General features: G+C 32.5%; 1 protein-coding gene and 1 long non-coding RNA gene across 3 annotated transcripts; both read right to left on the minus strand.

Annotated features, from left to right (window-relative positions):
• Positions 1-1,067: 1,067 nt before the first annotated feature.
• Positions 1,068-4,102, minus strand: LOC107633645 (protein NRT1/ PTR FAMILY 2.9). 2 transcript variants are annotated; one of them, XM_088501678.1, is made up of 6 exons: positions 3,768-4,075; positions 3,484-3,701; positions 3,110-3,214; positions 2,206-2,765; positions 1,770-2,100; positions 1,068-1,677 (listed from the first exon to the last, which is right to left on the minus strand). In XM_088501678.1, exons 1-6 carry the CDS (start codon positions 3,916-3,918, stop codon positions 1,087-1,089), a joined length of 1,956 nt encoding a protein of 651 aa, XP_088357804.1. In that variant the 5' UTR covers positions 3,919-4,075; the 3' UTR covers positions 1,068-1,086. The 2 variants fall into 2 exon arrangements, with proteins under 2 accessions (XP_088357804.1, XP_016192741.2); XM_016337255.3 differs by lacking the exon at positions 3,110-3,214 and having other exon boundaries at positions 3,768-4,102.
• Positions 4,103-12,920: 8,818 nt separating this feature from the next.
• LOC107610827 (uncharacterized) lies at positions 12,921-15,606 on the minus strand. The gene is made up of 4 exons (XR_015899743.1): positions 15,411-15,606; positions 13,962-14,489; positions 13,657-13,882; positions 12,921-13,564 (listed from the first exon to the last, which is right to left on the minus strand). It is a non-coding gene; the product is annotated as an uncharacterized LOC107610827 (long non-coding RNA).
• Between the last annotated feature and the right edge of the window lie 1,161 nt (positions 15,607-16,767).

Genomic DNA, 16,767 nt, shown 5'->3' on the forward strand with positions numbered 1-16,767 from the left:
CATAGCAAGAAACAGAACGAGAACGGGAATTAATTCTGGGAGCGGAGACGGAGAATAGGGAGGCATTGTCCGCTCCATTGACATCTCTAATTAGGACTATTTTAATAGTTTAGATGTTTTGCAACCATCAAACCTTTTACCGAGTTAGGTTGATATCCTAATTGTTTTTCTAGACTTTCTCTACAGCAAAACGGTAAACGTATACTGCTGAAGAGTGCTACAACAACGAAGTTCATCATGTGAAGAAAAAATATAGCTTCATCACCATAGTAAGACCCATAATAATAATCTTAAAATCAATTTTATCATATAGTCACCAAAAAAAAAAAAAATCAATTTTATCATATGAGTAATTATCACGTTTGTTAATTATCTATATAGTTCTAGGATTTAATTTTTCTTGCAAAGTTGGGGTATTACGGCTTGAATGAATCCCTAAGTCCTTAACTCAACCTTTTCCAGTTATTGTATGTAAATAATGCAAGACTCCGTGCGATAAAAAATGTGAAATTTATTTCATGTAAATCTCATATTTCAGAAATAAATATTCTCACTCGTATTTTAATAACGTTATTTATTATTTTTTTTATATAAAATTTTGTAAATATACGAGACAAAAAGTCATGTGTGATACATGTGGAATGACATTATAAAAAATAATTGAATAATATATTTCTTTAATAAAAGATTTGCTAATTTGATATACAAATCAATGAATATATAATTTTTTTAAATTATAATTTCTAAAATAATCCTTATGGATTATAACAATAGTATTTGAATAATTTTTAGAGTAATCATGATATATATAGGTCTTGTTTATTTTGTCTCTCTACTGTATTCCTCATTTTGCTATTCAAAAACTACAAATCATTGATGGAATATTCCTTATTTTAGTAGTTCAGCATTATCTTAAATCAACTTGAATCAGTCCATACCATCTTTTTGTTCTGATAAATTGGAAGATTTACAATAAAAGCATCTTAAAACATCCAAAGAAAAACACTAGATTTGTCATTCTATTTTTTTTTTCTTAAACCAAAAATTAAATATTATGGCACATCTTCTATCCAAGGGAATTTTCCTTCAAACACCATTAACACTCCTTTCATATTTTTTAGATACATGATCAAGTTCAATGCTACTACTGTTATCATTGCTACCATCACCAACCCCTTTGTACTTATACCACTTGGCACATACTATAAAGTAACACAAATTAATCACTCCAACACCACCAATTATGAAATAAAAGTAATCTAATCTCCCTTTGTTCAAATCCTGAGGTAACCAATTCCCAGTTGCAGATTTCTCTGTCACTTTATGAATAACTGAAATCAGCAAACTACTCAAATAACTTGATCCAGCAAGGCCACAGAAGAATAGTGATCCTGCAAGGCTTCTCATGTTTTCTGGAAACTGTTTGTAGTAAAATTCAACTTGTCCAACCAATGTGAATGCTTCAGATAACCCTGCTAGTGCTAATTGAGGGATTAGCCATGAACCTGACATTGAAGAAATTGCACCATTTCTTGGCATAATTCCTAGTGGTTTTGTTAGAGCCATTGTTCTTCTTTGCTCTTCAACAATACCAGATACTATCATGCATAGTATTGAGATGAACATTCCAATTCCCATTCTTTGGAGAAGTGTGAATCCACCTTCTTTCTTTGTTACCTGTTACAATAAAGATAAATAGTTATCACTGCTAGGAATAGAAAAGGTTCTAGAATCTTTCTGGCTTGGTTATAATTTTTAACATTTCTTACCCTTTGAAGAAGAGGCACAACTTTCCTGTCATAGATTGGAATCCATATTGTCAAGCTAAGCATGGTGAAGATGGTGTAGGAGGCGGCCGGGATCTGGAAATTGGAGTGGAATACTCGCCGGTCGGATTGAAGGGCTTGGAACACCAGCATCGTGTTCTGTTGGACGAGTGCGACGTAGTAGACGATGCCTGAAAGCCAAATTGGGATCACTCTTAGCAAGCATTTGAGTTCTTCCACCTGCTGTATGCTGCAAAGGTTCCAAGGATCAGATGCAGATCCATCCTGGTTTATATGATCTTGTGGGGTTACAATTGCAGCTTTGTCAAGGAACCTGTTAAAAATCTCAACATTTTCAGAACAAATCACTTTCCATGATATTGAAGTCACATGTTCAAAATTTGTGTATCTTTTAGAAGAATCTCTTACTCTTAGTTACCTGAATTGACATGTGTGAGGAAGCTTGGAATTGATAGAGTGTGGAGGCATATAATCAAAAAGTGAAAGCAATGGATCCTGATCAGGTAAATTCAATCCCCTTTTCTTGAAAGAAACAACCACCACTTGAACAATACTAGTTACAGGGCTACCAGTTGCTTTAACCTTCACATATGACTTGCTTCCCAAGTAATAAACGACACACGAAAACAGCATCAATCCGGCAGGGATTCCGAGTCCCACAGCCCAGCTCACATTGGACTGAATATACACAATCAATGACAGAGACACCATCTGTGCAAATGTGAATGTGAAAAAGTACCAATTGAAGAAGCTATTGATTCCTTTCTTTCCTGACTCTGTGTTTGGGTTGAATTGATCTGCTCCAAATGCTAAGTTACATGGCCTTATCCCTGCGGCTCCAACGATAAGGAGCGCAAATCCAGCCAGTAGGAACGTCATTTGGCCGGCGTTTGGTCCTTCGCATATGGTGCTAGAGTTTCCACATTGTGGTGGATGCATGGTCTTGATTGCCGCTGTTAGTTGTATGGTAAGCAAGCCCTGTTTGGAGATACAAACATGAAGTAAATGCATGTTTCAAAGTGAAATTTGTATAATCTTTATTTTTGATATGGTCTTTTAACATATATCTTGTGGTGATTTCAATTCAATTAATGTAAATATGTAGTTATGTGATTTTGAACAGGATGCGCACACATAGGCCAGGCCCGGCTGTGCATTGGCCTAGCCTTGGTGCACATATGCTAGGCCAAGGTGCACGCGGGCCAGGCCTTCATGCTCGCCGACTAGGCCTTAATAACTAAATTCACATTTAACCAAGTTGGGTTAGTCTAGTAGTTAGCTCACTAGTCCTCTTAAGCAAGTGTCGAGAGTTCGAATCCCACCTTGTGCATACAGCAACTCATTGGCCAACGGCAAACCCTTAAATGGAGTTCGGTACCGCGGCGTATCAGTGCTTGGCCTGCCAGGTTGGGGGATACCGTGGAAAACTAAAAAAAAAAAAAAAAAACTAAATTCACATTTAGTTGTACTTGTACTGCAATCCACCACCATGTGATTTTAGTGATTAACTTGCTATTAGGGTTTTGAATTCCATTTTGTGTAAAATGATATCTTTGGTTTATTTGGATCTTTTTGAGTTAACTACTATCCATCAATGATTAAATTGAATTAGGGAATAAAGTGATTTCCAAAGTAAGATACTTAAAGTATGTATTACATACACTTAAATGAATACAATATTAGATTAAATTAATACCAGAAAGGAGGCAACAGTGCAGAATCCAAGAGTCTTGAAGCGACCAAAATATGTGTCACATAGAAAAGCTCCAAGCAAGGTTGATAAACTTGCACTACCATTGAAGATGTTGATGATGTTTGTAGCTGTGATACTATCCAAGTTGAACACTGTTGTAAGATACACTAGCAGGTTTGCTAAGGTTCCAATTGTTCCCAGCTTCTCAAAGGTTTCATTTCCTGCATGAATTTGATTTAATAATAATGTAACAAAGAAGCTAACCTAAGTTTATTTGACTTGCTTACCAATGATGAAGGGCATTACTTTCCATCCCCTGTATTTAATCTTGTTATTTGACTCATCTTGGTTTGTAATAACAACACTTTTCTCATTGTTTTCTAGGCTTTTCCTCTCATTCTTTTCTTCCATGGTTTCTTTTTTGCTAACAAGGTCCATGAATATGGGAATTGCTGCTTAAGAAAACCAAAGAAGAATGAGGATAGAAAGATTAGAACTTCTCAAGTGATGGAGAGAGATCTAAACTACATGCTATTATAAGTAATTCCTTCCTTTCTTTCTTTCTGTTCTTTTGGACACTAGCAGTGTTTAATTTATTCTCTCGGTAGCTTGTTATGAATTTATAGGTGTGAAGCGCAGTTTTATTTTATTTTATTTTATTTTTTGTTTTGCGTTATATTTTCGATTGAAAAAATGATATCATATACTTTTTTTTTTAATTTAATAGGTTAAAGATTAAATTTAAACTTTATTTAACAATTTATCATTAATCAATATATTACTATATACACAAAGTAGAATATGGGAGACTCTAATTGAAGATTTCGTCCTATCTAATAATAAAAAGAATATGAGTCGATTTAGTATATTATGTAAAATAAATAATTCTATTTTTTCCCTTTAAATTTTGGTGTCAATTTAGCAGCGAAGAAAAAAGAGGGGCATGGAGGATAAAATTTGAGAGGGCCTCACCATGTTCTCATCTTCTCATTGTGGGTCTCACCCTTTAACTACAATAATTTAGATAAATTTACACTTTTTCCTAAAAATGAAATTTTCTTTCTATTAACTAAAAAAAAAAGTCAAAGGGTAATGTTTTACTAACATAAGTTCTCAATACATCCATTGCCAGATTCAGAAATTTAAGTTGAAATCTAAAAATTTGTATGATTAACTATTGTATTATATATTTAGTGTTGTTGGTTTCTTTTATTATTTCTAATAAAATTTTGTTGAGAAAATAATAAATACGTCTTTGACCTTTTGATTCACAGACATTTAAATTTTTAAAAATTTGAAAATATATTTAAGTTTTTGATCTTTTTAAAATTTAAACATATCGATTTCTCATATTCACTTGGGTCAGTCAGACCCAATAAAAAAAAATCAAATGTGACTTCTATTGTACTAATCTAGTTGATAGAGATATACACGTGAGAAAGTTTTTAAAATAGGACAAATTAACCTCAAAGATCGATGTGTCCAAATTTTAAAGAGATTAGGAACTTAAATGTATTTTTAAATCCTCAAAGACTTAAATGTCTGCGGACCAAAAAGTTAGGGATCAATTTATCATTTTCTCAATTTTGTTTAACAAATATTATATCAAATAGAAATTTATAATAAAAATATAATTTTATATTTTAATATTATTGATAACAAAAAGTATTTTTTTTCCTCTAATATTTTCTGTGTAATGCATTTAAAATAAATTAGTAAATACAATATGTAAAATATATTCATATTAAAAAATATTTTACTTAATATGTTTTAATTTATAAAAAAATAAATAAAGTTTAAAATAAATTAACTTTATATATATATTCTTAATATATTCAATTAGAAATTATTATAAAAATTAAAATATTTTTATATGATAATAGATGTAAGAATTTAAAAAACTAAAAAATAAAAGAAATAATAAAAAATTATTGAACAAAATGACTTGACCTATAAAAATATATTGTTATGAGTGGAAAAAAGCTAATGATTTAAAAAGTAAAAAATGAGATTTAAACTTAAGTTTTGCAGTATAAAAGGTTTACTAGAAAATTATTAGAATAGTAAGACTATCATTAATTTTTCTTATACCATCTAATTTATAATGAAAGCTTGAAATTTATTAGAGGGGCTATGGCCACCACTTGCCCTCTTGTCCGCCTATGAATATATCCAAATTAAGATTTGGCAATATCTAAAATAGAGTATATTTTTAATATATATATATATAAGAAAAGATAAAAAAATACATTCTTAAAAGATATATTTTCTCATTTTTTTATAATGAATTCAATCTTTATCGTTAGATGAGATTTGATAAAAAAAATAATAATAAATAAACTTGAATATAAAAACACAATAAATAAAAAAGAATAATCATACGAAGCCGAAAATAACACACATGTATGATGACCCTAGTGCATATTGGACTTGAATCAAACAAAACGAGTGGTTGAAACAATGTAATCTCACACGCTTCTTTTAACCAAAATTATTAGATATTGCTTGTTTAATTTGACAATGATTGAATGAATGCTTATACCACCTTAAACTTTCGTGGAATGAATGACTCAAATCATATACACACTTCACTCACAAGTGCAAACAATAATTGTTCCATCCTTTTCAATATATAGAGAGCCAATAAAATATCTATACAATGTGTACAATGGAATATAGGAATATTCGATTCAGTAGGATATCAGATATTTATTATTTCTGGTATTTAGATAGTTATTCTAGATAGTATAGATGTATTATGTTTGAGAAATTAGTAGTATTTTATCTTAAATATTTATTTTTTAAATTATATTAAACTAAATAAATAATTCATTATACACATTGTACAAATATTCTATTAACTCTCTAGTAAAATTCTTTTAATACATATATGTTCATTTGTCAAAACCACTTCTGACCAAATCTTGAGATCATTGGTAAGAAGATATTTTTTCATGTGAGTTGTTGGCTTGTTGCTTCATGACTACAACATTAACAAACAAAAACGCTATCAGAATGAGTAGTGAGACTCGTGGAAAAAGTTATTACCCTTTTCCCCCTTCATTGAACAAAAAAATAGAAAAAAAGAAAACTTATGTCTTATATTTGAGTTCATACATTCACTTAGGCTCTTTTGTTTGATGTCTATGTCTTGTCAAGATATAGATTTTATTGTTTAGTTTGTAAGACACAAAAATAAGAAGAACACGCTTATACACAAACATACACAAGATACATATATTTCATGTCTCAAGAAAATAGTGAGACACGAATTTTGGATGATGAATACGAATTTGTATATTTTTTTTTTAAATTATTTTATCCTTATTCATTTTCTGAAATTTCAAATATCTCCCTTTTTTATTACAAACCCTAACCAGGGATTTTTCTTCTGTAATTGTTCTCCACCATCGAAGCTGTACCACCGTCGCACATCATCTCCGTTTCTCACTGACTCTCCTCTGTGATTAATGTAGGCTGTGCTCCGGTAGCGGTGAGCTTGTGTTGTTACTCTGCTGCCTTTGCCTCTTCATCCCGCAGCTACATTAGCCTCCTCCTAGATGTGATTTGCGTCGTTGCCGCTAGTATTTTTCTCTTGTGATATTTTTGTTTTAATTTTGATTATTCATAATATGTGTTATTGTTGATTGAGTGCTATTCTAGTGTTTGGGTATGTGGACTATCGAATTATAAGGCAATGAATTCCTGCGTGTACCTACGGCCTAAACAAAAAAAAGAGTGGACTCGTTTGTTTAAGAAAATTGCTTAGGTCTTAAAAAAAAAGAGTTGTAGAAGGAGATTTTGGTGCTGCGATAAATGAAATTCTACTAAAATTTTACTATCAATCTGCTCTTGTTATTAGACCTGATTGTTGATAAAACTAGTGATAAAAATATTGTTCAAATTGCTGATTAATATGTTAATGAAATTGCTTATCAAATTATTAATAGGTTAGCTTTTTAATTATTATCTTTGAGGAATGAGAGGACAATTTATTTGTATTGTGTTTATAAAATTGCTTATTAAATTACTTACTAAATTGTTGATCGAATTGTTTGTATTATGTGTTTGTAGAAATTGAATAAGTTGGATGATAATTCTTTGTAGAGATTGATATATTAATTTACAAATTTGGATCTTGTTTCATTGTGATAGTAGTTAGAATCAATTTTGTTTTAGAAAATTATCAATCACCTATCTTAAAGTATTATTTCCTTTATTTTACTTAATAAAATTACATATTAAAACTCTTAGGAAAAACTACCAAAAGTACCTATAAAGTTTACGAACGCTGACAAAAGTACCCATAAACTAAGGAAATTAACGATGCACCCGTGAAAGATGGGTTCCGTATGACAAAAGTATCCAAATCTTAATTTTTTGTTAATTTTTTAATAAAATTCCTAAACTATCCTACACTCAACCTCAACTCACTTTTTCAACATTTCATAACTCAATTTGCACCAACTCTTGCCATGGAGTCCAAAACTACTCCTACAACAAACCAGACCAAGATCAATGGTAGTGGTGGTGGTGGTAGAAGATCGGACCTCAACCGATTCACTCATAAGTTTATAATCCATACCCAAACCAAATTAATCAAACACCAAAAAATACTCAAAACATAAAAATTTTCAAATCCATTCATCCAATTTCAATTCACTTTAGCAAAACTAGAAATAGAAAAAGCCATCAACCATAAAAAATCAACAAATCCATTCATCAAATTTGAAATTTATTTCAACAAAAATCAGAATTAAAAGTAGCCATCAACTGGATCTTCTGTAAATCAATCTCAACCTTCATAAAAAATAGAAGCAGATTTAAAAAAAATAGAACAGTATCATTTTAGTAGTAACTAAATCAATTTCTGAAAAGAAGAAAAATAAAATAAAAATGTTTTAAAAAAAAGAAATACATTTTTCTTCGCCGGCCGACTGTAACATCGTCAATGGCAGAACCTCCATCCACAGTGCCGCCTCCCTTTTTTCTCTGATTTCTCTTTACTGAACCCGCTTTCTGTATGCAAGAGTACCACGACCCCTCTCTCTTCTCAGGTGTGCGACGACGGTATTCTCCTCGGCTGGGTCAGACACACCACGACGACGTTCTCCTCGGCTACAACAGGTGCGCCACAGCATTCTCCTCAGGTTGGGTCACAGGTGTGCGATGAAGGTGTTGTAGTCACCTTAATAGTGAGAGGGAGAAGCACTGAGAGGGGGAAGAGATTGGCGGTAATGGAGTAGGTGGGTGGCGGACGGCAATGAGGAGGTAGGAGAAGAGTTTCTGTGACTCTATGAGGGTTTTCGAGGGATAAGTGATGAGAGAGGAAGAAGAGAAGAGAGGGAGTGACGGTAGAATGGGGTTAGGGTGGGGTAATTTAGAAATTTTATTAAAAAAATCAACAAAAAATTAGGATTTGGATACTTTTGTCATACGGAACCCATCTTTCATGGGTACAGCGTTAATTTCCTTAGTTTATGGGTACTTTTGTCAGCGTTCGTAAACTTCATGGGTACTTTTGGTAGTTTTTCCAAACTCTTAATTATTTTTCAGCTGATATTTTTATTGATATATATTTAATTAGATTTCAATCATACCTTTTCTATTTTGTTCATTGCATCTAAGCCAGTTGGTTGGTTACTTAATTTTGAAATCTATTAGTATGCTTTGACTTTGATTATGTGAGTATATGCTTATGTAATGTGAATTTTTCCTATTTCTAGTTTAATTGAGTGTTTTTCCTATTCTCTCAAGTTATTAGAGTTCTTCATTTATGTATTTAGTTGTTATTGTTTCTTAGGAAGTGATAATGGATCGTTCTGAACAAATTAAGCTATGTGTTGGATATTACTGGATTATGAGAATGCAGTTTGACACGTTAATGCTGCTTTTTTTAGTTACTTTATATATGTATATTAGGAATAGAAGGCGGGGTCATACTTCGATTGGTCGAAGAGTGAATACATTGCTATTAAGGCGAGATGCATTAGATAATATCATTGGGGAGGGTGGAGATAGAATTGCATATGGGAGTTAAGAATGAGCTTAAATGCATTTGCAACTTTATGTGAATTGCTATAAGTTTAAGGTGGATTAGACGAAGACGGTCATGTTGGCATAGGCGAGCAAGTAGCTACTTTCTTAATCATATTAGCTCACCATACCAAAAATCGCAGCATACAAGTTAGGTTCTATAGGTCTGGTGAAACTATTAGTAGGTATTTTCACAAGGTATTGTGTTCGGTTTTGCGTGTCCAAAGTATCTTATCTGCAAAGGCAGACCTTGTATCGGAAGATTGTGTAGATCCAAGATGGAAATGGTTCAAGGTAGGTCGTGTATGTAGCTCCAATTTTTATTGGTCAAGTTAACTCTGCGGGAAATCTAGAATATCAACCAATGTCTTAGGAGTTTGCAATCGGAATATGAATTTCGTCTATGTCCTTAGCGGTTGGGAAGGATCGGCATCTGATTCAAGGATACTTAGGAATGCTATTACTCGACATAATGGCTTGAAAATACCTGTTGGTATGTCTAAATCAATCTTTTGAAAAGAATAATAACTATTTATTATGAGAATTACAATGTAATTCTTATATTTCTCCATCCTTCTATTTTATGGTGTTATTACTTAGTGGATGCTGGCTATACTAATGGGAGAAGATTTTTATCTCCTTATAGAAATGTCTGCTATCATATGAATGAGTGGGTTCAAGGTCATCGGGCACCACAAAATCGTCTAGAGTTATTTAATAAGAAGCACTCTTCGGCTAGAAACGTGATTGAGCAGTGTTTTGGGTTGCTTAAGAAAAGATGGGCAATTCTATGAAGTCCCTCATTCTATCCTATTAAGGTTCAAAGCCACATTATTATTGCTTGTTGTTTGTTACAAAATTTTATTCGTATGAACATGGATGTTGATCCTGAAGAAGATGCAACTCTTTTACCAGAACATATACTCGTAGGAGATGACACTATAGTTGATGAAGCTAACACAATTGATGTTGTGGAAAGTAGCCATGAGTGGACTCAATGGCGTGAGGACCTAGCAACTGAGATGTGAGAAATATGGAGAGGAGAACGTGGCGTGTAGAGTTTTTATCTTTGCTAGTTTTGTTATGTATGCAATTTTCCTAGATTATAAATTATTGTATTTGAATTCATTTGAGTTTTTTTCTTTGTGCAATATGTATTTGCCGATTTGGATTCATAACTTGTATTCTAATTAAACATATAATTAGACAAGTGTTTATTTTAATTATTTTAATCTGTTGTAAATCTGCTGTCATTAGCATAGCAATTTTGCTGTAATTGTTTACTTTATTTTATTGTGCATAAATATTATCTAGCAGCAAATGGCCTCCATACTCCGCCAATGGACTAAACAAGAAACTGAACAATTTGTGGTGTTCATGGAGGAATTGATTGTTGAAGGCAAGAGGGCAGATGCCGGTCAATTTAAACCAGGACCATTTCAAAACCTGGCGGACAAGATGAATGAAAAGTTTTCTGGATGTGGTCTCACTGTAAAGTACATCAGGAATAAACACAAGCGCCTCAAAGAAAAATATATGTTTGTGGCTGAGATGTTGAGTTGTAGTGGTTTTGGGTGGAATTTTGAAAAGATGTGTGTTGAAGTGGATAGTAAACAAGTACTAGAAGAATGGGGAAAGGTGTGAATTTTTGCACATTTCATCGTTCCTCTTACAAGTACTTTAATTTTCATGTAATTGTACGTATATGCATTTATAATGTACACTTTTTTTATGTTGTATAGGGTCGCAATATTACGCTTTATACTCCAGGCAAGCCATTTTCGTTGTTTGAACGTCTTGGGAACATTTTTGGCAAGGATAAAGCTACTGGTCTTGATGTATGCAGTAGAAAAGATGCTGAAGAAGATGTCACACTGGGCTCTACATTTCTGCGGCCACATCTGGTGGCTTGGGTTTAGGCGGAGATGATGTTGACATGGAAGATTTAGCAGCTGCCAAGGGCGAACTACCCAATACCTTTTCGACCTCATTTGCTTCATCAAGTGAGAAAAATCAAGAACGTCACACTGCAACTAAAAAAAAGCAATGATGCTGCAGTCCTATCACACTTAGCTGAAACTTTTAAAGCTGCAGTTGAGGATCAAGGAAAGCATGTGCAGGTACTAGCCAATGCAATGTCTGGTATTAATGAGCAAGTGGATCTTGGCCGAACGCTGAAGAGTCTTGGTTTCAACACAATGGAGATCGTGCAAATTGCAAAAAAAATTGTGCTGAATCCATAATTGAAGACAACCTTTTGGAGTTTAGACGAGGAAAAGGAAGCATTCGCACGAGATATAAAGGAAGCATTCCAATAAAAGTTGTCCATTATATCTCGTGCGAATGCTTCCTTTTCCTCGTCTAAACTCCAAAAGGTTGCCTTCAATTCTGGATTCTGCACAAATTTTTTTGCAATTTGCACGATCTCCATTGTGTTGAAACCAAGACTCTTCAGCGTTCGGCCAAGATTCACTTGCTCATTAACACCAGACATTGCATTGGCTAGTACCTGCACATGCTTTCCTTGATCCTCAACCACAGCTTTAAAAGTTTCAGCTAAGTTTGATAGGACTGCAGCATCATTACTTTTTTTAGTTGTAGTGTGACGTTCTTGATTTTTCTCACTTGATGAAGCAAATGAGGTCAAAAAGTTATTGGATAGTTCGCCCTCGACAGCTGCTAAATCTTCCATGTCAACATCATCTCCGCCTAAACCCAAGCCACCAGATGTGGCCGCAGAAATGTAAAGCCCGGTGTGACATCTTCTTCAACATCTTTTCCACTGCATGCATCAAGACCAGTAGCTCTATCCTTGCCAAAAATGTTCCTAAGACGTTCAAACAATGGAAATGGCTTGTCTAGAGTGTAAAGCGTAACATTGCGACCCTATACAACATAAAAAAAAGTGTACATTATAAATGCATATACATACAATTACATGAAAATTAAAAAATACTTGTAAGAGGAACGATTAAATGTGCAAACACTCACACCTTTCCCCATGCTTCTAATACTTGTTTACTATCCACTTCAACACACATCTTTTCAAAATTCCAACCAAAACCACTTCAACTCAACATCTTAGCCACAAACATATATTTTTCGTTGAGGCACTTGTGTTTATTCCTGATGTGCTTTACAGTGAGACCACATCCAGGAAACTTTTCATTCATCTTGTCCGCCAGCTTTTGAAATGCTCCTGGTTTAAATTGACCGGCATCTACCCTCTTGCTTTCAACAACCAATTCCTCCATGAACACCACAAATTGTTCAGTTTCTTGTTCAGTCCATTGGCGGGGTATGGAGGCCATTTGCTGCTAGATAATATTTATGCACAATAACAAATAAAGTAAACCATTACAGCAAAACTGCTATGCCAATGACAGCAGATTTACAACAGATTAAAACAATTAAAATAAACACTTGTCTAATTATATGTTTAATTAGAATACAAGTTATGAATCCAAATCGGCAAATACATATTGCACAAAGAAAAAAACTCAAATGAATTCAAATACAATAATTTATAATCTAGGAAAATTGCATACATAACAAAACTAGCAAAGATAAAAACTCTACACGCCACGTTCTCCTCTCCATATTTCTCACATCTCAGTTGCTAGGTCCTCACGCCATTGAGTCCACTCATGGCTACTTTCCACAACATCAATTGTGTTAGCTTCATCAACTATAGTGTCATCTCCTACGAGTATATGTTCTGGTAAAAGAGTTGCATCTTCTTCAGGATCAACATCCATGTTCATACGAATAAAATTTTGTAACAAACAACAAGCAATAATAATGTGGCTTTGAACCTTAATAGGATAGAATGAGGGACTTCATAGAATTGCCCATCTTTTCTTAAGCAACCCAAAACACTGCTCAATCACGTTTCTAGCCGAAAAATGCTTCTTATTAAATAACTCTAGACGATTTTGTGGTGCCCAATGACCTTGAATCCACTTATTTATATGATAGCGGACATTTCTATAAGGAGATAAAAATTCTCTCCCATTAGTATAGCCAGCATCCACTAAGTAATAACACCCTAAAACTGAAGGATGGAGAAATATAAGAAATACATTGTAATTCTCATAATAAATAGTTATTATTCTTTTCAAAAGATTGATTTAGACATACCAACAGGTATTTTCAAGCCATTATGTCGAGTAATAGCATCCCTAAGTATCCTTGAATCAGATGCCGATCCTTCCCAACCGCTAAGGACATAGACGAAATCCATGTTCCGATTATAAACTCCTAAGACATTGGTGGATATTCTAGATTTCCTCGTCCGATATCTAGATTTGTCACTCTTCGGGACTGTGACATCTAAGTAAGTTCCATCTAATGCTCCTAGACAACCCTATCAAAGGTAAAAAAAATAGTTATTACACGCAGACTTAACTTGACCAATAAAAATTGGAGCTCCATACACGACTTACCTTAAACCATTTCCATCTTGGATCTACACAATCTTGCGGTACAGGGTCTGCCTTTGTAAATAAGATACTTTAGACACGCAAAATCAAACACAATACCTTGTAAAAATACCTACTAATAGTTTCACCAGACCTATAGAACAAAACTTGTACGTTGCAATTTTTGGTATGGTGAGCTAATATGATTAAGAAAGTAGCTACTTTCTCGCCTATGCCAACATGACCGTCTTCGTCTAATCCACCTTGAACTTGTAGCAATTCACATAAAGTTGAAAATTCATTTAAACTCATTCTTAACTCCCATATGCAATTTCTATCTCCACCCTCCCCAATGATATTATCTAATGCATCTCGCCTTAATGGCAATGTATTCACTCTTCGACCAATCGAAGTATGACCCCGCCTTCTATTCCTAATATACATATATAAAGTAACTAAAAAAAGCAGCATTAACGTGTCAAACTGTATTCTCATAATCCAGTAATATCCAACACATAACTTAATTTGTTCAGAACGATCCATTATCACTTCCTAAAAAACAATAACAAGTAAATACATAAATGAAGAACTCTAACAACTTGAGAGAATAGGAAAAAACACTCAATTAAACTAAAAATAGTAAAAATTCACATTACATAAGCATATGCTCACATAATCAAAGTCAAAGCATACTAATAGATTTTAAAATTAAGTAATCAACCAACTGGCTTAAATGCAATGAACAAAATAGAAAAGGTATAATTGAAATCTAATTAAATACATATCAATAAAAATATCAGCTGAAAAATAATTAAGAGTTTTAATATGTAATTTTATTAAGTAAAATAAAGGAAATAATACTTTAAGATAAGTGATTGATAACTTTCTAAAATAAAATTGATTCTGACTACTATCACAATTAAACAAGATCCAAATTTGTAAATTAACATATCAATCTCTACAAACAATTATCATCTAACTTATTCAATTTCTACAAACACATAATACAAACAATTTGATCAACAATTTAGTAAGTAGTTTAATAAGCAATTTTATAAACACAATACAAATAAATTGTCCTCTAGTATTCCTCAAAGATAATAATTAAAAAGCTGACCTATTAATAATTTGATAAGCAATTTCATTAACATATTAATCAGCAATTTGAACAATATTTTTATCATTAGTTTTATCAACAATCAGGTCCAATAACAAAAGCAGATTGATAGCAAAATTTCATTTATCATAGCAGCAAAAGCTCCTTCTACAACTCTTTTTTTTTTATGAACTAAGCAATTTTCTTAAACAGACGGGTCCACTCTTTTCTTTGTTTAGGCCGTAGGTACACGCAAGAATTTATTGCCTTACAATTCAATAGTCCACATACCCAAACACTAGAACAGCACTCAATCAACAATAACACATATTATCAATAATCAAAATTAAAACAAAAATATCACAAGAGAAAAATACCAGCGGCAACGACACAAATCACAGCTAGGAGGAGGCTAATGCGGCTGCAAGATGAAGAGGCAAAGGCAGCAGAGCAGCAACACAAGCTCACCGCTACTGGAGCACAGCCCGCAATAATCATAGAGGAAAGTCAGTGGGAAACGGAGACGATGTGCGACGATGGTACAGCTTTGATGGTGGAGAACAATAGCAGAAGAAAAATCCCTGGTTAGGGTTTGTAATAAAAAAAAGGGAGATATTTGGAATTTCAAAAAATGAATAAGGATAAAATAGTCTAAAAAAAAGAATACAGATCCGTGTCCTTCATCCAAAATCCGTGTCTCACCATTTTCCTGAGACATGAAATACATATATCTTGTGTATATTTGTGTATAAGCGTATCCTTCTTATTTTTGTGTCTCACAAACCAAACAATAGACACGTCCCACTGTGTCTATGTCTTGGCAAGACATGAACATCAAACAAACGGAATCTAACTAAACTAAAGCCTTGTAAAGAAGCGAGAATTTCTCTATACTTTTTAGAATAAAATATTATTTTACTTCCTAAAATTTTTGTTAAGTCTTAATTTTATTTTTAATATTTAAAACTTTTTATTTTGCCTCAAATGTCGTATTGTCCTATTTTTGGTTTTTTTGTCAAAATTAATTTTTTTTCCACAAATATTTTTTTTGTCATTATCATCTTCTTTTAGACAATAATTGTATTCTTTTAGACAATAATTGTAGTTATGGTGACTTTAATAATTATAATAATTTGAGAGTGAAATTAATAAATAAATAATTAAAAAAATTGTAATAAAAAACAATATTCTTAAAAAAAATATTTTAACTTTAATAAAATAATAAGACAAAATAAAACTTTGGAAACAAAAGAATAATATTTTAAATATTAAAAAAGAACTTAAAATTTAATCCAAATCTTATTCTGACAACTCAAAGTCAAAACTTGAATGGGCCCTATTTATTTTCACTTGTATTCGCTTTTAAAATAATAAAGATCAACTTTGAGATTATTACAGCAGTTAGGAGAACAAAACTTGATCAATCAATGCCGATGAAATAATTAAGAGTAGGAAAAGTATAGGTAACCAATAATATTTTTAAATAATATGTAAATAATGTAAATTAATAGGGTTAAAAGAGTAAATTTAATTAGTAGCATTAAATTAGAGTGTAGTGTATTTTTATTTGATTGGTGGTTATTTATGTTGTTCAAAATAATCATTGTTTACCTAGCATTTCTCGAGTAGAATAATTCTCCACATTTAAACAATTTTACATTTAAGTTGATTTGAGTTATGCTTTTTTTTTTTTTCGTTTTCTTCCCTTTTTTTTGGGCTTCTTTTTCTCATCCT

Source organism: Arachis ipaensis, chromosome B1 (genome assembly GCF_059453495.1).
Source record: "Arachis ipaensis isolate K30076 ecotype BB chromosome B1, ASM5945349v1, whole genome shotgun sequence".
In the NCBI taxonomy this organism is placed as follows: Eukaryota; Viridiplantae; Streptophyta; class Magnoliopsida; order Fabales; family Fabaceae; genus Arachis; species Arachis ipaensis.